This window comes from Pungitius pungitius, chromosome 20, assembly GCF_949316345.1.
Source record: "Pungitius pungitius chromosome 20, fPunPun2.1, whole genome shotgun sequence".
NCBI lineage: Eukaryota > Metazoa > Chordata > Actinopteri > Perciformes > Gasterosteidae > Pungitius > Pungitius pungitius.
The window spans coordinates 804,079-825,723 of NC_084919.1; the positions used below are offsets into that span (position 1 = coordinate 804,079).

Consider the following 21,645-nt stretch of genomic DNA (forward strand, 5'->3'; position numbering starts at 1 on the left):
ATCTGTGTTAGAAACAAGAAGTACTTTTGTATCCAAACGATCCCGATTAAACCTTTCATCTGTTGAATAAGTCATGTTTTTACTTTGGAGAATGTGATGCCATTTATAAATACAAACATTCATCAGTCATCAGGGACAGACGACACGTTTCTTTCGTCATAAAGTTCTCAGCTTTACTGAGGTGTTACAGAAACAATGTGGGATTGTAAAAATCGGACCAGTTTATTACTGACTGCCACTTTCCAGCAAAAAGGAGAACAAGCTCAGCTGAAGAACTTAACGAGGTTTTGCTCCACTTTGTCCTCATAGCTCAGAAATGTCCTTAAAGTCGTCAGGAAGTGACTCAACCCCCCTTTTTTTTTTCTTCAGGCGTCCAGCAGGCGGACGCTGAGGAGATGAAGCTGATGGCCTCGGCGCCTCACAGAGGTCACGTCTTCACCGTGGACAACTTCGACCAGATCAGGAGCGTGCAGAAGCAGCTCGTCGCTCAGCTGTGCGCCGGCGTGGACGAGCAGCTCTCCGCCATCGTCAGCGGGGAAGAAGGTGAGGGGCGAGAACGCTTCCGTACAGAGCGCTGGTTGTCGGCCTCGGGGGGGGGGGGAACGCGGGGGTCCGACGCCGCTGACTCCTGACTTTACCTTCTGCAGGCGTGGAGCCGGCCTCCAACCTCCAGGTCCTCGAGGTGGCCTCCAAGTCGGTGCGGCTGACCTGGGACGCCCCCATCGGAGAGTACTCCGGCTACGTGGTGAAGACGGTCCCCATGATGGCCGGCGCCAAGCGGCAGGAGCTGTACGTGGGCCCGGCCCAGAGCTCGGTGGTGGTCAGGGACCTTTCTCCAGACACAGAGTACCAGATCAGTGTGTCGGCCCTGAGGGGCCTGGTGGCCAGCGAGCCCCTCGCCGTCATGCAGAAGACCCAACCGGTGAACGTGTTAATGGGTGGGTTCCCATTTCATGTTCTGGGATCATTGTCTTCGTCCTGTGGTGTGGTTGAAGTGGACTAACACTCTGCGCCGTGCTTCCTCCTCCTCCTCCTCCTCCTCAGAGTGCTCTCTCGGCGTGGACGTCCAGGCCGACGTGGTCCTCCTGGTCGACGGATCCTACAGCATCGGCCTGGTGAACTTTGCTAAAGTGCGAGCCTTCCTGGAGGTGCTGGTCACCACCTTCGACATCGGGCGAGACAAGGTCCAGATCAGCCTGGTCCAGTACAGCAGGGACCCCCACACCGAGTTCTACCTCAACACCTACCACGACCGGGCCGCCATGGTGAAGGCCGTGAGGAGCTTCCCGTACCGCGGCGGCTCCACCAACACCGGCAGGGCCATGACCTACGTGAGGGAGAAGGTCTTCCAGACTGCCAGGGGGGCGCGGCCCAACGTCCCCCGCGTCAACATCCTCATCACAGACGGGAAGTCCTCCGACGCCTTCCAGGAGCCGGCCACCAAGCTGAGGCGGGCCGACGTGGAGATCTTCGCCGTGGGCGTGAAGGACGCCGTGCGGACGGAGCTGGAGGCCATCGCCAACGAGCCCGCCGACACCCACGTGTACACGGTGGATGACTTCGACGCCTTCCAGAGGATCTCCAAGGAGCTCACGCAGTCCATCTGCCTGAGGATCGAGCAGGAGCTCAGCGCCATCCAGCAGAGGCGTGAGTACGACGCGCCTTCACACCCGCCACCGGTTAACAAGGTGCATTCTGGGTCCTCCTGGGCGAAGCTGCCTGATTTACTCCTCTCCATCAACACGTTGAACGTGTTTTCTACTGGATTGTGTCTTTAGGCGTATCCGTGGAAACGGAGAAGGGTCTGCTTGTTTATGGACAGCGTGTTCATAGAAGGCTCATCTGTGGGGTTTAGTATCCATCTTGGTTTCATTTTGGAACCAGCTAGCTTAGCATCACACACGGAGCACCAACCGCATCTTCATGTACCTTTAATTCAGTTTAAAATGAATACTTTATAATATTTATATCAATGATATTAGCATATGTTCATTTGATTTGGAATTGCCTTTAACTTGTTTATTAAAAATGCAAAATATAATTTTACAAAAAATAAATGTTTATGGGGTTTAGAGGTTTTGGGTTTTGCCTTTAATGTAACGACAGTCATGTGACTTTAGTGCTTAACACTAAAATCCGTTTTAATTGTTGGAAGAGATTTGACTTTGAAAAATATACACTTACGTCTCATTATGTTTAAGGAGACGTCTTTTCTCAGCCGATTTAGAGCATTAATGGGGCTCAAACCCACATTTGGTCCATAAATCCCCAACGTGCACGTGCACGCCATCACTCCTTCATCCGCCCCCCCTCCCGCCTCAATGTGCTGAACACATGTGATCCTTTTGATCTCTGGGGGCGACTTGTGGTCACGAACACGTTGTTTCACCCACTGAATCCACTCTGTGAGTCTCACACATTAATCAATATATTATAATCAATTATTATACATTAATCAATGTATTTTAATGTAGTATTATACATTAATCAGATACATTTGCAGATTGGATCATAAACTCAATAATTCCGTATGCGGATCCCTTTGATGTTCGATAGCAGCTGGTCTAAGAGGAGACTTTTTCTTATTATAAGTCATCCATCCAGAAATGTGTGGTGATATTTAGGGATGGTGTTGGTTTCGGTCTAAGTGGCATTCAGATGTTCAGCCACATCTTTGTAAATGAAGAAGAGGCTCAGAAGGAAAGGATGAAGAGGAATCCAAGTCCTGAAATCCTTTCCTTTGTTTTAGTGCCAAGTTCCTCTTTTGCTTTTAGCTTGTTGTCTGGAGGTTTTATTGTGAAGCACCTTGTGATGTCTGCTCCATCTCCGTAACCTGCCCCCCCCCCCCCCCTCCCTCACCCCTCCAGGCCTGACACAGCCGAGGGCCCTGACCTTCTCAGAGGTCGGCCCCAGAAGCTTCCGGGCCGCCTGGCAGATCGACGCCCCCAACGTGGAGTCCTTCCTGGTCCAGTTCAAGCCGGCGGGCGGCGAGGACGGACAATTCGTGTCCATGTCCGTCCCTGGGGACGAGCTCGCCGCGGTCCTCCCCAACCTCGTCCCTGTCACCCGCTACGAGGTCAACGTCCACGCGCAGTACGACAAGGGGCGGAGCTTACCCGTGACCGGCTTCGAGACCACCTTAGAAGGTACGTTGGGCCCGAGCGGTCGGACGGGAGCTAATGCTAACGCTAACGCTAACAGACCCCTTTGCGCTGCAGAACTGGGCTCCGTGAGCTCCCTGAGGGTCTCCGAGGAGACCGCGGACAGTTTCAGGGTCTCGTGGCGGCCGGCGCCGGGAGACGTCGCTCGCTACCGGCTGACCTACCAACCGGTGGGGGGCGAAGGCTCCAGGCTCGAGACCCACACCGCGGGACCCGAGACCACCATCGTGCTGCAGGAGCTGCGGCCTCTGACCACCTACCGGGTCACCGTCACTGCGGAGTACGGGTCGGGCCCCGGGGGGGCGCTGCAGACCGAGGGCACCACCAAAGAAGGTGACACCTTGCTGTGCTTTGTAGATATAGATCCTCCCCGTCTCCCCGTCTCCGTGGCATTCTGCTCCCAGAATGCACCAGCTGCCTCTGGGATGGGTTCACGGTTTTGGGCCTGTGACTCGAGGACTTTTCCTCATGATTTGGGTTTTTCGGTCCTGCGGCCAGCTGGGAAATCAGATTTCTTTTTCTTTACTTTCTGACAACTAAATGGAGGGAAAAACACAGAGGGACATTTGGCTTGAAGGCCAACGCATTCATCAGCCTGGCAGAGGCAACCGTAAAACATGAGTCACCTCTTTATTTGAGCTGTTGTGTTTTTAAAGGGGAATTGTGTGAACTTGCCCTGCTTCCACTAACGTCCTGGTATCCGCCAGCACAAACAGTGGAGCTCAGGGTGCCAGTGAAGGACATTAAGTCCTCGTGCTCCATCCACTGCTTCTCAAGCATGCTGCTAGTCTTTGTGAAATCAAGTATTGTTTGTTATTTTCAAGTCAAATATCCACAAAAGAACCAAAGACTTTACATACGTTCAATCTGTGCCGTTTACAATCAATCAAATGAGTTATTGCTGAACAAACGGTTTTTACTAATCAATGCACTTATAAAGCTTCAATAATCTGCAGTATTTTGTGAAATAGTCACATAAAATCAGTGTATGATTTTCTGACCTTGTCCCTCAGTCAGAGGCTCCCCCCGCGACCTGAGGGTTTTCGACGAGACGGCGTCCTCCATGAAGGCCTCGTGGGAGGCGGCGCCGGGCGGCGTGCTCCGGTACCGCGTGGCGTACAGACCCTCCGCCGGCGGCCCCGCCAACGAGGTGTCGGTGAGTGGCGACACCAACGTCGCCCTCCTCAAGGACCTGCAGCCCGGGACCCAGTACGACGTCGCCGTCAGCGCTCAGTACCCGTCGGGCCCGGGCGGCGCCCTGGAGGGGCGGGGCTCCACGCTGGAAGGTAAGCCGGCTACTTTGATGTTGCATTTATTGCTTTTTGAAAAAGAAAAACATCAGAACAAGAAGCTGGATGCGCAGACAATGTCTGTGTCACCCAAGCTGAGACGTGAGGTCAAAGTTCATCACATGATGAAAGGCGGTCCGATATGATCCCTTCTGATGCTCTGGTTTGGGTCTCCACCAGCGGCTGTCTGTGTCAGAGACTGAGCCGCTAATCCTCCTCATCTGATACGAAACATTCACTCAGTTCCAAACGTCATTTCACTTTAGTAATACGAAAAGATCTAAATTCATTCTGGTCATTTAAAGATAGACGTTGTTTCTGTTATTTCTGGACGTTTGTGGCTAATGTTTGAGGGCCTGTCTGCAACCGGCTGGGTCTAAATCCTGGAAGGAGAGCAAGTCGTCAGGAGGCTCCTTAAGCCGAGGTCTGAGGCAGGTCAGGGGTCAAAGCCTCCGGGCTTTGAGGTCACGGCGCCTTATCGGCGGCGTGTGATGTCACAGCGTGGACGGAGAGACGGGACAGTGACTCACTGCGTCTCTGTTTATGTCTCCGTCCCACCTTCTGTCTCATGACGTCTATTCACCTCCGTCTGTCTTTCTTCAGACTCTTTCACACACACAAAGTCATCGTGGCGGCTTGCGATTGGTCCGTTCGCCCCCCCCCCCCGCCCCCCGAGAGCGTCTCCCTGAACGTGGGTCGGCGCCGTCATGCTTTGGGTTCACACAGATGGTTTCTCCTTCTCCGTCCGAGGCGTCGGGGGGGCGTGGCTCCGTCCCGTCCTTCAGGAGGAGCTCGCGTTGATGTTTACCACCAAGTGGGAGCTAAGATGGAAAAGTCTTCTTCCTGCCAAATATCTGCAGGGTTACGACGCTTTCTGTGATTTATCAGCTCATTCAGACGCTCCTCAAACTACCGTAAGAAGAGCTTTATTCAGTCTGAAGGGTTCAAAGGACCCCGGATTACGTCCAATGAGGTCACTTGCTTGGCACAAACCTGTCCACAGCTGATATATGTCTATATATTATACATTATACGTGTATTAAGGCTCTGCAGCTGCCTTCACATTTGGACAAAAACCCCAAAACGCTGAGAATAACCAGGAGCTCCTGCCGGTAGGAGCAGCATGACGGGATCCTGTGGGATGGAGAACTCTTCAGGAGTCAGTTGGTGACAGATGGTGACAGGCTTTGTTTAAAGGATCCCCTCGTAGAGGACGTATGAATGTTCTGGCCTGATAGTCATGGAACGTGTCTTTTGGACTTGTGTTGACATCTGGAGGATCCTCCACGTGAATGTCTTCCACCTGATGCCCAAAATATCCTCAAGGTTTCCGGTAGTCTTCACTTTAGTTCAGTTTGGAGATGTGATGAAAGATCAAACGTCCTGTGTGATTAAGGCCCGAAGACGACGTCTCTTGAGATGTCCCAAAGGGGATGAAGGACAGCAGCTACTCATTTATGGACCATCATTTACTAAATGAGCATCACGCGGTCCTGGAGAAGCCTTTAAAGACTTAGAGAGAGCTACAGGTTTTAAACTCATGTTTACTGAAGGAGTCATTTTCCCATTGACATCTATGGGAGCAGAGGAGTCGCCCCCTGCTGGTCAGTAGAGAAGATGCAGCTGTGGAGCCACACGCTTTGTTCTGCCACAACTCAAATGGTGGTTTTGTACATAAACTTTCTTTCTCCTGGAGCTTTTAATTAAGTTTGAGGTTCTACTCTCTCATTTTGTCTTCTAAACTTTTACACCCAAACACAAGCGTCTGAGTTCTGGGTCGTGATGGAAAAACACGACGCCAGTATGTTCAGTAAATCACGAGTAGACATGGGGAGAGGAACATGTTGTGGGATTAAGAAGCAGTTTGAGGCTTCGTCTGCTGGAACATTCCACACGCCGTCTGTCCAAAGGACATGCAGACCCGCCAAATTAAAAGCCTCTCTACGTGTCCTCCAAGCAGATGATCGGGAGGACATCTCCATCGGCTGGTGGCCTCCACCCAGCCTGCTTCTCCTCCACCCAAACAGCTTCTCCTCCACCCAAACAGCTCCTCCACTTTCGCAAATGTAAAATCCAATTTGTTCCGCCTTCAAACACCGTGTTTTCCCTCCTTTGTTCCACCTCTTTCTTCAGAGATCCATCAGCAAAACGCTGGTGGTGGAGGTGGAACTGATAATCATCAGCGTGGAAACTTCTCCCTCCTTCCATCACTGAGCATGCTGCTGCTCCTGCTCCTCCGTCTGCTCCTGCTCCTCCACCTGTTCCATACCTCTTAACTCCCTGTTGCTCTTGTTTTTCAGAGATGGGCCCCCCCAGGGACCTGGTCACTAGTGACGTCACCGACTCCAGCTTCGCGGTGTCCTGGGCGGCGGCGCCCGGCGCCGTGAGGACGTACCGGGTCCGGTGGCGCTCTCTTTTTTCCGGGGAGGCCGGAGACAAAACGCTGCCGGGGGACGTGACGGACGCGCTGCTGGACGGCCTGAGCCCCGAGACGCTCTACCACGTCTCCGTGGTCGCCACCTACGAGCGAGGAGACAGCGAGCCGCTGGCTGGACAGGAAACCACCGATGGTACAAGAACTGTTTGTGTAGTCCAAATAAACCAGCAATTAGTAAGGTTCAGAACCCACTTCCTGTTTACAACACGTTTAGGACATGCTTATGACATGTTTACAACACGTTTAGGACATGCTTATGACACGTTTACGCCACATGGCTCACGTTCCAAAGGCTCAACGCCTCTTTAAAGCTTTCTGTTCCCTCTTTGAACTTCTTCTTCTCCACTTTCTCAGATTTACTCAAATCCGTCGTCACGGTGAAAAGTTGCACTTTTGTTTTTTTCTTTTTTCCACCAGTAAAAATCCAGCAGTCTGAAAAGCTTTCATTGGGATAATTAAATATATAAATATTATTCCCAAAGTTGTTTTAATCACTTGCGGAATCATCGGAATATGTGAATTTCATTTTTATTGGTCTTTTGTGGTTTTTTCGGGGGGGGGGGGGGGGGGGTCTTTATTCTTTACCAGTTAGTTGTGGCGGGGGGCTGATGGAACTTCTGCGTTTAGGCCTCCAGCTCTGACAACACGCCAATCAACCGCACCAGAGAACAATTACTGTTTAAAGAGGTTATGATTGAAAATAACTAAATGTTTACGGCTCTTCGGTAGCCCCCCAAAATACCGCCGTGATCCACAGAGCTTTATAACATTTTATAATTAAATCTACATCCAATCAGATCCAACATGTGTTTCCACTTCCAGGCTCCGCCGCCGCCAAGCGGCTGACGGTGAAGGACGAGACGGAGCGGTCCATGAGGGTCTCCTGGACGCCGGCGCCGGGCAAGCTGCTCCACTACCGCCTCAAGTACTTCCCCGTGGGCGGAGGCAAGGAGACCGCGCTGAAGGTCCCCAGGACGAGCAGCTCCACCCTCATGGGCCGCCTGCAGCCCAGCACCACCTACAACATCTCCGTCCACCCCATCTACAAGGGCAGGGAAGGCAAAGCAAGGCAAGGAGTAGGAACCACACGTACGTTTTCCCATAATTCAACACTCTGCCCCCCCCCCCACACCTGGGGCGTCATGTGACTGGCCCGTCATGATGTATCAAAAAGTGTCCCATTCTACCACGCTTGAATATTATGTAATAATGTAGTATTTATATCTTAAATCTGTCAACCAACCAGTCCTGATTATATTCACTAATCACTTTATTTGAATCCTTTTGCTTTTGCTTCATGAAGCGTGATTATTGATAACAGCTGTCTACGATACGTCACTAATGCTTAGAACACAGCGGCGCCCCTAGTGGACACAAAGAGAACAGCTTTAACAAATAGTTAACATTTGTTCTGTTTCTGCATTCAGAGCTCAAACTTCATCAAAGTTCATCCCGACAAAACATTTATGACTCGGTTTAAGATTTGAATGAAATGAAAGCTTCGACCTGTGGAAACCTGCTAGATGTTCACTCGCTGTGCTCATGCTCTGTCCTGAAGTTGTGGCCCGGCTTTCTTTCCGTTTCAGTGTCGCCCTACAAGGCCCCCAGGAACCTCCAGACCTCGGAGCCCACCAAGACCAGTTTCAGGGTCTCCTGGGATCCGGCACCCGGAGAGGTCCGAGGCTACAAAGTGACCTTTCACCCCGACGGGAACGACATCGACCTCGGGGAGCTGCTGGTCGGGCCCTACGACAACACGGTGGTTCTGGAGGAGCTCAGGTGGGAGGAGATGATTACAGATGTTTCTACACGTTCCTTAATTCACCGTTTCTTATTTCCTAGGTTATTACTTAGGTTATTACTGCTGTTTGTGTGCATGTATTAAGTTTAAAACAGTAGTAATGAGGGGGTGGAGTCCACTCTGTGGAGTAATGAGGGGGGGTGGAGTCCACTCTGGAGTAATGAGGGGGGGTGGAGTCCACTCTGGAGTAATGAGGGGGGTGGAGTCCACTCTGTGGAGTAATGAGGGGGGTGGAGTCCACTCTGTGGAGTAATGAGGGGGGTGGAGTCCACTCTCTGGAGTAATGAGGGGGGTGTCCACTCTGTGGAGTAATGAGGGGGGTGGAGTCCACTCTCTGGAGTAATGAGGGGGGTGTCCACTCTGTGGAGTAATGAGGGGGTGGAGTCCACTCTGTGGAGTAATGAGGGGGGTGGAGTCCACTCTCTGGAGTAATGAGGGGGGTGTCCACTCTGTGGAGTAATGAGGGGGTGGAGTCCACTCTGTGGAGTAATGAGGGGGGGTGGAGTCCACTCGAGATGCTGTCAGTCCAGCATTGGAAACGCTGATGTCACTTCCTGTCTGGCGTCCCTCCGTCCCGCAGGGCGGGGACAAAGTACTCGGTGGCCGTGTCCGGGATGTTCGACGGGGGGGAGAGCAGGCCTCTGGCTGGAGAGGAGAAGACCACCTTCACAGAAGCCCCCGAGCCGCCCTCCATCGACCCCTCAGGTGAAAGACGTTTCTGGGGGAGGGCGGGGGGGTTGAGTCACGTTTAATGCCCCCCCCTCCCCGTAACGCCGTGATTCAAATGTTGAGTTCTTCCTTGTGGAGGCTTGTCCCAGCCGTCCCTCTCCTGTAAACACGTTACCTCTGAAGCTTTGTTCACATTCAAAGAACTTAAAGCACCATGAACATCAGTTCCTCGTCCTCCTCATCATGGAGCTTCAAGGCTCGCAGCTTCACGCCAATACCAACAAAGCTGAGCCCGCCCACTTTGTAGCGGGCCAATCAGACGCAAAGGAGGAACGAGGAGCACATCCAGGATGTTCCCTCAGAGAGCTTGGAGGCTCAGGTCCAGACTCTCGGGCCACCTCGCTGAAGGTCGTTAAATGCTGGGTTTCAAACCGAGTTCCACTTGTTTGGGCGTGTCGTCGAGTCTCCTCACAACACGTGGACCTTCCAAACGTTATAAGAGACGGTCCAGAGGAGAAGCTTCCACGCGCATTCCTGCACAAGAGACGATACCACGGCCTCGAGCATCTGCTCCTGCCGAGACACATGTGAACATTTTCTATTTCCTGATTGATCGTCTAACCTGTTCTCCATCCCAAACACAGGGGGCCCAAAGATAGATAAATACAGGAGGAGGGGCGGCCATGTTTGTTTCCTCCAGGGGCCCGGAATGTGCAGCGGGGCCTTCGTATAAATCACAGAAGACGACGTCGCCTCTCGTCCAGCAACAGCTGTTCCACAACGTGTCAATTATTGTTGTTGTTGTTGTTGTTGTTGATGTGTAAACAGAAACATGCTGTAAGAAACGTCTTCCTCCTGTGATTCTGTCTCTGCCGTTTCCCCTCTCACACAGACACACACACACACACACACACACACACACACACACACACACACACACACACACACACACAGACGTCAGGCGCTCTCTGACCCCCCCCCCCCCCCCCCCCCCCCCTCTGTGCAGAGGCCCAGTGTAGGACCACAGCGAGGGCCGACCTGGTGCTGCTGGTTGACGGCTCGTGGAGCATCGGACGCATCAACTTCAAAACCATCCGCAGCTTCATCGCCCGCATGGTCAGCGTGTTCGACGTGGGGCCCGACCGCGTGCAGATCGGTAACCCCCCCCCCAGTAGCATCCTACACCTGCTTCTCTGTAACCAGACTACTGAGTACTGTAGTATTCCACCTTGCTTTACTAGTACATGGAGTAGTATGAACTACTACTAAGAGCTGGACAAGTACAACTACTGTAACTGACCATCCAGAAGTGCTTCTAGTACTACTGCTGGGAAACTGGCTCTATAAACTACTAATAGAGCAGTAGAGGGTTCAGACGGCCACAGCTTCTTCATTAGAGATAAACCGGGTCTCCTCTGCAGGTCTGGCTCAGTACAGCGGAGACCCCAAGACCGAGTGGCACCTGAACGCCCACCAGACCAAGACCTCCCTGCTGGAGGCCATCGCCAACCTGCCCTACAAAGGAGGCAACACCATGACAGGTGGGTGGGGCCTCCTGTACGGGGCTCTCCATGGGGGGGCCTCTATAGGGGAACGCTTCAGTGAAACCCTGTGCTCCCCTCAGGCATGGCCATGAACTTCATCCTCCAGAACAACTTCCAACCCAACGTGGGGATGCGGGACGACGCCCGGAAGATCGGCATCCTGATCACGGACGGGAAGTCGCAGGACGAGATCGTCTCCACCTCGCAGAAGCTGAGAGACAGCGGCATCGAGCTCTACGCCATCGGTGCGTGGCTTTGACCCCCCCCCACCCCCCAGCCCTCCCGTCCCGAGTCTGAGCTGCATGCAGATGTTAGACGCACCCTGTACCTGTGACCTTTGATCTCTCAGGTGTGAAGAACGCCGACGAGAACGAGCTGAGGTCCATCGCCTCCGACCCCGAAAATATCCACATGTACAACGTCAAGGACTTCAAGTTCCTGGTGGACATCGTGGACGAACTCACCGTCAACCTGTGCAACAGCGTCAAAGGCCCAGGTAGGAACACCCAGAGGAACCATCGCTCTGCCACAAGGACACAAGGAGCTGCTGGCATGGCAGATAGTCACGGCCTCCCTACAGAGGACAGCCTCAGTCTGAATGTTCTCCCCCACTGTCCCTTTAAGACGAGCATGTGGTCGAGCCGTATTCCAGATGTGTGTAAGCTGGCGTTTTATCGTCTGCTCCCTTTGACTCACGTACGACTTGCACGGACCAGAGCGGCCCGCCGTGATTTAAAAACGTACAAACCAGTTAAATGTAAAAAACCCTGAATGAGGTCCACGCTCCGACTGTGTGGACAACATCAGAGGAATCACTTTGTGTGATGAAACTAACAGCTGCACAAAAGCACCCATCAAAGAACAAAGCGTCCTGATCCACAAATCCACGCTGCTGCCCGACAACCTGGATCAGAGGGTGAGGGCGATGTTGGCAGCACACGGTCGGGTCTCTTTTGAAGAGTCTGAGGGACATTGTGAAATACAGAAGGTCTGAATCCAGACGAGCAGGTGGAGGAGGAACCACAGAGAGACCTTCTGCAGATTTGTGTGTCGGGGTCACGGTGTGAAATGCTTTGACGTGTCGGCTCATATTCCTCATTCCTTTCCAGGGGGGGAGCTGGAGGCCCCCACCGACCTGGTGACCTCGGAGGTGACCCACCGCTCCTTCCGGGCCACCTGGACGGCGCCCGGCGGCCCCGTGGACATGTACCGCGTCACCTACGCCACGGTGGAGGGAGGACCCACCGAGCAGGTGAGATGAGGAGGAAGCAAAAGGAACTAAAGGCAGGAGAGATGAGGATTTACTTCAGAGCTCCATGAAACACCTCCAGGAGCTTCACAGATTCACACTCACACAGGAGGTCAGACAGAGAGAGGCCTCATGTGATTGGTCCGTTCCACAGAACTTATGAGAGGAATCTCTGAAACAGACTAATGGATGCTTTAAACCCCCCCGTTGTTTCATTTCCTCCTAAGTGGCTTCCTAAAGCAAAACCCTCACCTCAAAGGTCTAAAATCCTCCTCCTGGAGGTCTTTGAACGTCGGGGGTGATTTACAGCAGCGGAGGAGGGGGGGGGGGGGGGGAAACATCACTGTGTGTGTGGTATTTATTCACTGGGGAGGGATTCATGGAGCCAATGAGACTCCACGCCTCCGGGTTCAAGGAGTCCGTCTGGAGGAGGAGCTTCGGGGGGGGAAGTCTTTGGCTGTGAAGACCTGAGTCCCCTCCAAGTTTCTGGAGCTTTAGCTGTGTCACCTCCCCCGTTTGCTCCTCCTTCTACGCCCGTTTCCCTGAGCGAGTCCAGCGGCGTGACGTGGTTCGTTTGGGTGGAGGAGGCTCACGTATAACTGCTGGTGGGTTTATGAGCATCGGGAGCAAAGGGTTCCTCGTCTCCAACGTGCAACCAACCAGCCAGACCGACACTCCCAGCAGGTTTATCCTGAGATGAACATGTGTGTTTCAGCTGCTGGTCCAGGGCTCCATGAACAGCGCGCTGCTGGAGGGCCTGAGCCCCCTGACGGCCTACACGCTCAGCGTCTACGCCGTGGTGGGCGAGGAGAGCAGCGAGCCCCTCAGAGGCATCGAGACCACCTGTAAGTGGAACATGAATAAACAAAGAGTATAACGCAACCTCCCATGATGCATCTCACATCAACCGCAAATAATCTGATGCAATGTAGCGTCGTCGCTTCCTTTCCTTTTTTGATGTGCACTAGCTTCCTCCAATGAGCCCTTCCCCACTCTCATAAAACCCAAAGTGATGATTATTAGGTGGCAGCTCAGTAGATCGCTGTGGTTTGTTTTAAACTGAACTAAACTAAACACACACTTAACACTGAGTTCAGGTCACGATGTCCTCCGTCTGGAGTCCATCAGCGTGACTCAGACGCTGCAGAGAGATAAAAACGTTATGTTTACGGGGGGGCGGGTTCCCTCAAGACACTTGTTTGTGGAGCTACAATTCATCATCACAAATGTCATATTTACCAAGTCATGTCATGTTCATAGCTTGTAGGGAGTAGTAGTATATATATATATATATATATATATATATATATATATCACATCATGGTGTGATGTTACCTTTAAATATTGGTAAATTATTAATTAGTCTTTCATAGATTCAAGTGGTATTAAAAAAAGCCTTGAATATTCTTCACTTCGCTTTAAACCGAAGGATCAGTTTGTTTTATTGTACATTTTTCTTTGCAAAAAAAGAAAGCAAACTCATAAGTGCACTCGTCCCGCGATGCGTCATGTGACCCCGGAGCGCCGCGTCTCAGGCCGCGTGTCTCTGTGCTCTCAGTGCCGCTGCCGGCCGCGACCGACATGAAGGTCTTTGACCAGACCTCCGGCTCCATGAAGGTCAGCTGGACCCGAGTGGACGGAGCCACCGGCTACATGCTGCTGTACAGGTCCACCAACGCCACCGGGCCTCAGCTGGAGAACGAGGTAAAGTGGAGCCAACCGGCAGGGTTAGAGAATCCTCTCCTCTGACCACCAGGGGGCGACTGCTCTGGTCCTAAGTCGACTCTTCTTCTTCAACACGGCATGATGTTCATCTTGTAAATCATGGTGCAATTAGATTCAAATAGACCATAAAGCAGGGCGGGGCTACGTGATGATTGACAGGTCTCTAGACGTTTATCTACTTCCTCCGCGTTCACCAGCCGTCGAGGGCTAAAATAAAACGTCCCTCTTCAGATTCGAGTTGGAGATGTGACCGAGGTCCAGCTGGTGCAGCTGATGTCCGACACCGAGTACTCCATCTCGCTCTACGCGCTGCATGGAGAAGCTGCCAGCGACCCTCTGGAGCGGCGAGGAGTCACCTGTAAGTCGTGCTTTAACTCCTCTGAAGGCCAAGGCCTGGTTTGAAATAAACATATCACACATTGTCCCTCTGTCCTCCTCCAGTGCCGGTCCTTCCTGACGGAGTCCTGAGGATCACGGACGTCACCCACAGCACCCTGAGGCTGTACTGGGACGCCGCGCCCGGCGCCGTCCGCAAGTACATCATCACCTACAAGCCGGAGGAAGGCGACCTGAAGGAGGTAACGGCCATCCGTAGTGAAACACATTCACAGATGTTCCTAAGCTGACAAAATGTGACTATTCTGCTGCTTCCTCTCAGTTTAAACTCAATTTGGGTTTAGACATTTTTACCCAATTAGAAATCACGAGAAATGAGACGCATAAATCGTACCTTGGTCACATGGAGGGTTTTTATGCTCCAAACCACGAGCTACCAGGTCAAGACTGAGTGAGGGGGGGGGGGGGGCAGACGAGAAGCCGAACCTCCAGACAAAACCCTGGTTGTGGTTGTTTTGGTTGTGGTTGTTTTTCCAGAGGGGTTTTTTTTTGAAGATTTTTTCCAGAAGAACCAGATGTGTTTTTATCGTCACGGCGACCACGAGCCAAGTCATTTCAATCTGCATATTCATCCATGGACGCACACCAAGTGAGCCAAGTGGGGGGGGGGGGGGGGTGCAGCTCAGAGCTGAGCTGACCTCGGCTCTGGGAAGGAGACCAGGAAGTCTCAGCCGACCTCTGTGATAAAAGCCGTCTGCTGGCAGAGAGAGACACCCCCCCCCCCCTCACTCATGTCAGCGAAGGACAAACAGTCTGGGATGAATTGGCAGCCGGAGGAGCCCCCCCTCCAGGAAGAAGTTTCCAGGAAGCTGTGATGGATGACACCACGACTGCTCTTAAGGATTAACTCTGAAGACGTCTTGTCCCTGGGGGAGACGCCCGCGCTCTGGATTAAGGCCTGAAGACATTTTTTACTGCTCTGATATGGAAAGACGCAGCGTCTTCATTGGACATCATCTCCGTCCTCACAGAGACAAAAGTCTTCTTCTCAGTGAGATAACTGCTTATTTCTAACAAAGCATCAATTCCAGCTTCTGTTCCTCAGACTCAAAATGTTTCACTTTTCACATCAGCAGGAAAGACGACGTGGGTCATTTTTCTTTAAATAACGAGGTGGCGTCATGAATGCTCCCATCAAGGACATCGCTGTCCATTAAAACAACGTCTTGTGAGACAACATGTAACGTTTGTGACCTGCAGACGGAGGTCGACGGCGACGTCACCACGCTGGACCTGTCCAGCCTCGTCTCCCAAACCGAGTACGACGTGGCCGTCACGCCCTTCTACGACGAGGGGCCCGGCGTCCCCATGCTGGGAACCGCCATCACAGGTGTGGGTCGCGTCTCGTTTCCTCAGCTTCTCTTCTACGGCCTTCTCTTACACACATTCAGATGTTGCACCACAGATTTATTCATTTAGGGTTTCTATCCCCATCATGGAGATTTTACTTCATTCAGGTGATTAAGTTAAACTAAAAACTAAACGTTCATTTGAGAAATGAAGAGAAAATAAAGTGTCCTCGCAATCAAGGTCCAACACCTGGTCCCTGCAAAGATAGCAGTACCAGTTGACACACACACACACACACAGCCCGCTCTTCTCACCTGGTTTCCGTCCCTGTGAACAGATGTCGTTCCTGCTCCCAAGGACCTGCAGTTCTCTGAGGTGACCCAGACCTCCTTCAGGGCCTCCTGGCAGCACGGGGCCCCCGACGTGGCCCTCTACCGCATCACCTGGACCAAGAAGGGGGGGCAGGAGCCTCAGTTTGTGAGTCTAGTCAGGGTGGGGGGTACCAGCACAGTTGATTATTAACGTTGTTTTTGTGCCTTTGTACTGTTTTAAAATCCATCCCTCTGGTTCTTGGTCTTCAAATACGCCACCGAGCTGACGCGTTGGAGCATTAGTTGGGTCCCTGAAGAAGAACGGATCGCTCACACGCTGTCGCCAGGACTTGAGCAACAATACGGCTCTTTGTTTTCTGCTTGTTATGTGTTGGACGCCCTCTGCCCCCCCGGCCAGCTCTCGCTCCAGCACAAACATGTGTGAATCCATCAGACCTTCTCATTATTCCACTGTCTCTATGGGTCAGAGGTCGACTTTAAATCAAACGCAGCATGAGGCCTTCGTCGAGAGCATGCAGGGGGTCGTCCTTCAGTCAGCAGAGAGGAAGTCGAGCTGCTGCGGTCTCCGGGGAGGGGGGGGGGGGCTCGACCTTCACCTTGAATGTTAGATAGGCCTGGTGGGCGGGGCCTGTACATACGGACCGAGGAACGAGGTCAACACTTAAACTGTGAGGGACTCATTCTACCTGGTAATCATTCTTATCATCTAACTAACCCTCCTCCTCCTCCTCCTCCTCCTCCTCCTCTTCTCGCTGGTCCAAGGCCATCATGAACAGAGACGAGACCTCCACCGTTCTGCCCAACCTGGACCCCGACACCGAGTACTTCGTCACCGTCACGGCCATCTACCCCGACGAGGCGGAGAGCGAGGACCTGATGGGGAACGAGCGCACACGTAAGCGCCCTAACCCCCCCCCCCACCCCCCCTCTTCCCCCACCACCATTTTACACTCACGAGTGTGGCTCCCTGTGAAATAATGAAAAAACGATGTTTGTTTTTCTTGACGTCTCTCTAGTGTTAAAGGCCCCGGATGGTATGTGATAAGAGAATCTGTGTGCTGATGGATGTGTGTTGTGACCATGAGGAACTCTTCCTCCTCCTCCTCCTCTTCCTCCTTCTTAACTGCATGTCACACTCTGCGTTCACACCTGGAGCCCCTCCCTCCATGATACCTCAGACACACGGAGACAAAGACGTGGTGTGAACGCAGACCTCCACCCATGTGACCCAGTGTCCTAACTCCACCATCAGTCCCCCATCTTAACATGTCTGTTGTCACGGTAACGTCATCCCTCATCGGAGTGGCGCTCAGCTCGGTCCTCACGTTAATGAGGCTGCATGTCGCCGAGGAGACGTCACGCTGCGGATTACCTTATTAAAATATAAAAGTATTAAATCCTTATTGTTTACAGACAAACTAACGAGGAGGAACAATTAATATCTAAGTCTCATCTATCGATGAGAAGTCTCCAGCTTCACCCTCGGCCTCCTGTTTACTGCTTCCACCCTAAAACCTGAACCCTTTCAGCCAGATTGAGAGTGTCTCCGTCCCGCCATCTTCATCCTCACCACCACCACCATCATCATCATCATCATCAGCATCCTCCTCACCACCCCCATCGCTAACCCCCCACAGCGGCCCCCTCAGCCTGTCTCACTGGGTTCCTCCCTGTGCCCTCAGTGACGGCTCAGCCTCCTCGGAACTTGAGGATTTTCAACGCGACCACGACCACGCTGGCGCTGAAGTGGGACTCCGCCCCCGGCGCCGTCCAGAACTACAAGATCAGCTACAAGCCGCTCGCTGGAGGCGAGCCTCTCACGGTGAGTCCCCCGCTCGCTCTGCACTCAATGATGTAATGATTATTTCTTATCAAAACTAATCTGCTTTCTGCTCAATAATACAAAAAAATTAATTAGATAATATTCAGAGTGAAATGAAAAGACAAAAAACTTTTTTAACAGCTTTTAACAACAAAGAATAAATCTAATTTTATGACTTTAATTCCAGTTTTCTGGAAAATAAATATATTAAATAATATTTAACACATGCACACGCATGATGGAACGTGACTCTGTCAACGCGCTCTTCAGGGTGGACGCCCTGAAACGGGAGCTCTGCTTCGCTGAAGATACTCCTCTCAGGACGTCCCAAACTGAACAGAAACACTTTAAAAGATGAAAAGGTTTTATGAAATGGATCATTTTAAAGCTGCATAAACATTAAAGTACAAAACAACAAGTAGTCTAATACGTATTCATGTGAAAGCAGAAGAGTATCAGCAGTGATCATGAAGGACACATAAAGCACTCGTTGTTTACAAAGAACCAAGCGGCTGCGTGAAAAGAACTTTGTGGAGTTACAAATCTTTTTATTGTGTCTCTTGAGATGTTATGACAGCGTTTGGCCCAAACAAAGTGTGGGAGGGGGATGCAGTGCCCCCCCCCCCCCCCTCGCTCTCTGACCAGAGAGATGAGCTCAGGGTTTCCTCCTCACTCCCACAACTGGATAAGCAGAAACTACCGTTTTAAGATGAAGGCAAAGAGGAGGGGGTCTTCCTGTGACACCCCCCCCAGGACTGAGTCCCCCAGGACACCCACAGAGATGAGAATATGAAGACAAACAATGTCTCTGTATTCATGACTCACTTCCTCACCACAAGGAGGACTAATAGTCCCCTGTGACTCGGTTTGTGTCCCCCGTGGGAACCAATGGGAGCTGAGAGTCACACAGGAAGTGAGGCGGTAACAGTATTCATACATATACATATATACTGTGTGTATGTTTTGACGTAGATAGATGAAATTGTTCTTCATGAAAGCAGCTACACATGTATGACCATGTGACTCGTGTGAGGGATTGAGTGTGATAAACAAAAAGTTTCATTAAACATCCACCCGAATCCCGACGTAGTGGCGTAGCTGTGACGCGTCTCCTCTCAGACTGTTTACTGCCTCCATCAGTGTGTTTACACGCTCACATTCTCCCCCCAAAGGCCTTTGAGAAAAATATTTGACATACTTGTGTTTCAATAGAATAAATAGTCAGCTGACATCTTGGGTGTGTTCTACCCGCCTCTATTTCAGAACCCTAGAAGAGCTGAGTATCTTCACCTCGTTACCTCCATGTCAGACAGGACTTCATGACAGGAAGCTGTCATCTGAAAGACAGATTTAACTCTGCTTCCTGCTTCTGTTAGTGTGTGTTACTGTAACACTGACACTTATAAACACACTACGGCCTTCTCTTACACACATTCAGATGTTGCACCACAGATTTATTCATTTAGGGTTTCTATCCCCATCATGGAGATTTTACTTCATTCAGGTGATTAAGTTAAACTAAAAACTAAACGTTCATTTGAGAAATGAAGAGAAAATAAAGTGTCCTCGCAATCAAGGTCCAACACCTGGTCCCTGCAAAGATAGCAGTACCAGTTGACACACACACACACACACAGCCCGCTCTTCTCACCTGGTTTCCGTCCCTGTGAACAGATGTCGTTCCTGCTCCCAAGGACCTGCAGTTCTCTGAGGTGACCCAGACCTCCTTCAGGGCCTCCTGGCAGCACGGGGCCCCCGACGTGGCCCTCTACCGCATCACCTGGACCAAGAAGGGGGGGCAGGAGCCTCAGTTTGTGAGTCTAGTCAGGGTGGGGGGTACCAGCACAGTTGATTATTAACGTTGTTTTTGTGCCTTTGTACTGTTTTAAAATCCATCCCTCTGGTTCTTGGTCTTCAAATACGCCACCGAGCTGACGCGTTGGAGCATTAGTTGGGTCCCTGAAGAAGAACGGATCGCTCACACGCTGTCGCCAGGACTTGAGCAACAATACGGCTCTTTGTTTTCTGCTTGTTATGTGTTGGACGCCCTCTGCCCCCCCGGCCAGCTCTCGCTCCAGCACAAACATGTGTGAATCCATCAGACCTTCTCATTATTCCACTGTCTCTATGGGTCAGAGGTCGACTTTAAATCAAACGCAGCATGAGGCCTTCGTCGAGAGCATGCAGGGGGTCGTCCTTCAGTCAGCAGAGAGGAAGTCGAGCTGCTGCGGTCTCCGGGGAGGGGGGGGGGGGGCTCGACCTTCACCTTGAATGTTAGATAGGCCTGGTGGGCGGGGCCTGTACATACGGACCGAGGAACGAGGTCAACACTTAAACTGTGAGGGACTCATTCTACCTGGTAATCATTCTTATCATCTAACTAACCCTCCTCCTCCTCCTCCTCCTCCTCCTCCTCTTCTCGCTGGTCCAAGGCCATCATGAACAGAGACGAGACCTCCACCGTTCTGCCCAACCTGGACCCCGACACCGAGTACTTCGTCACCGTCACGGCCATCTACCCCGACGAGGCGGAGAGCGAGGACCTGATGGGGAACGAGCGCACACGTAAGCGCCCTAACCCCCCCCCCCACCCCCCCTCTTCCCCCACCACCATTTTACACTCACGAGTGTGGCTCCCTGTGAAATAATGAAAAAACGATGTTTGTTTTTCTTGACGTCTCTCTAGTGTTAAAGGCCCCGGATGGTATGTGATAAGAGAATCTGTGTGCTGATGGATGTGTGTTGTGACCATGAGGAACTCTTCCTCCTCCTCCTCCTCTTCCTCCTTCTTAACTGCATGTCACACTCTGCGTTCACACCTGGAGCCCCTCCCTCCATGATACCTCAGACACACGGAGACAAAGACGTGGTGTGAACGCAGACCTCCACCCATGTGACCCAGTGTCCTAACTCCACCATCAGTCCCCCATCTTAACATGTCTGTTGTCACGGTAACGTCATCCCTCATCGGAGTGGCGCTCAGCTCGGTCCTCACGTTAATGAGGCTGCATGTCGCCGAGGAGACGTCACGCTGCGGATTACCTTATTAAAATATAAAAGTATTAAATCCTTATTGTTTACAGACAAACTAACGAGGAGGAACAATTAATATCTAAGTCTCATCTATCGATGAGAAGTCTCCAGCTTCACCCTCGGCCTCCTGTTTACTGCTTCCACCCTAAAACCTGAACCCTTTCAGCCAGATTGAGAGTGTCTCCGTCCCGCCATCTTCATCCTCACCACCACCACCATCATCATCATCATCATCAGCATCCTCCTCACCACCCCCATCGCTAACCCCCCACAGCGGCCCCCTCAGCCTGTCTCACTGGGTTCCTCCCTGTGCCCTCAGTGACGGCTCAGCCTCCTCGGAACTTGAGGATTTTCAACGCGACCACGACCACGCTGGCGCTGAAGTGGGACTCCGCCCCCGGCGCCGTCCAGAACTACAAGATCAGCTACAAGCCGCTCGCTGGAGGCGAGCCTCTCACGGTGAGTCCCCCGCTCGCTCTGCACTCAATGATGTAATGATTATTTCTTATCAAAACTAATCTGCTTTCTGCTCAATAATACAAAAAAATTAATTAGATAATATTCAGAGTGAAATGAAAAGACAAAAAACTTTTTTAACAGCTTTTAACAACAAAGAATAAATCTAATTTTATGACTTTAATTCCAGTTTTCTGGAAAATAAATATATTAAATAATATTTAACACATGCACACGCATGATGGAACGTGACTCTGTCAACGCGCTCTTCAGGGTGGACGCCCTGAAACGGGAGCTCTGCTTCGCTGAAGATACTCCTCTCAGGACGTCCCAAACTGAACAGAAACACTTTAAAAGATGAAAAGGTTTTATGAAATGGATCATTTTAAAGCTGCATAAACATTAAAGTACAAAACAACAAGTAGTCTAATACGTATTCAT

General features: G+C 51.7%; 1 protein-coding gene across 1 annotated transcript in view; it reads left to right on the plus strand.

The window, feature by feature from the left end:
* Positions 1 to 21,645, plus strand: part of col12a1b (collagen, type XII, alpha 1b) — a 55,954-nt gene that overhangs the window by 8,380 nt on the left and 25,929 nt on the right. The window contains exons 8-31 of the mRNA XM_037450188.2: positions 370 to 543; positions 648 to 938; positions 1,045 to 1,647; positions 2,868 to 3,146; positions 3,219 to 3,494; positions 4,175 to 4,447; positions 6,751 to 7,020; positions 7,710 to 7,976; positions 8,474 to 8,666; positions 9,269 to 9,393; positions 10,364 to 10,513; positions 10,779 to 10,898; positions 10,982 to 11,146; positions 11,251 to 11,397; positions 12,011 to 12,153; positions 12,866 to 12,995; positions 13,709 to 13,854; positions 14,107 to 14,233; positions 14,317 to 14,453; positions 15,472 to 15,601; positions 15,899 to 16,038; positions 16,656 to 16,788; positions 16,910 to 16,927; positions 17,576 to 17,715. Of these exons, the coding sequence (XP_037306085.2) occupies positions 370 to 543; positions 648 to 938; positions 1,045 to 1,647; positions 2,868 to 3,146; positions 3,219 to 3,494; positions 4,175 to 4,447; positions 6,751 to 7,020; positions 7,710 to 7,976; positions 8,474 to 8,666; positions 9,269 to 9,393; positions 10,364 to 10,513; positions 10,779 to 10,898; positions 10,982 to 11,146; positions 11,251 to 11,397; positions 12,011 to 12,153; positions 12,866 to 12,995; positions 13,709 to 13,854; positions 14,107 to 14,233; positions 14,317 to 14,453; positions 15,472 to 15,601; positions 15,899 to 16,038; positions 16,656 to 16,788; positions 16,910 to 16,927; positions 17,576 to 17,715 (4,577 nt within the window). The remainder of the gene's footprint in view (positions 1 to 369; positions 544 to 647; positions 939 to 1,044; positions 1,648 to 2,867; positions 3,147 to 3,218; positions 3,495 to 4,174; positions 4,448 to 6,750; positions 7,021 to 7,709; positions 7,977 to 8,473; positions 8,667 to 9,268; positions 9,394 to 10,363; positions 10,514 to 10,778; positions 10,899 to 10,981; positions 11,147 to 11,250; positions 11,398 to 12,010; positions 12,154 to 12,865; positions 12,996 to 13,708; positions 13,855 to 14,106; positions 14,234 to 14,316; positions 14,454 to 15,471; positions 15,602 to 15,898; positions 16,039 to 16,655; positions 16,789 to 16,909; positions 16,928 to 17,575; positions 17,716 to 21,645) is intronic.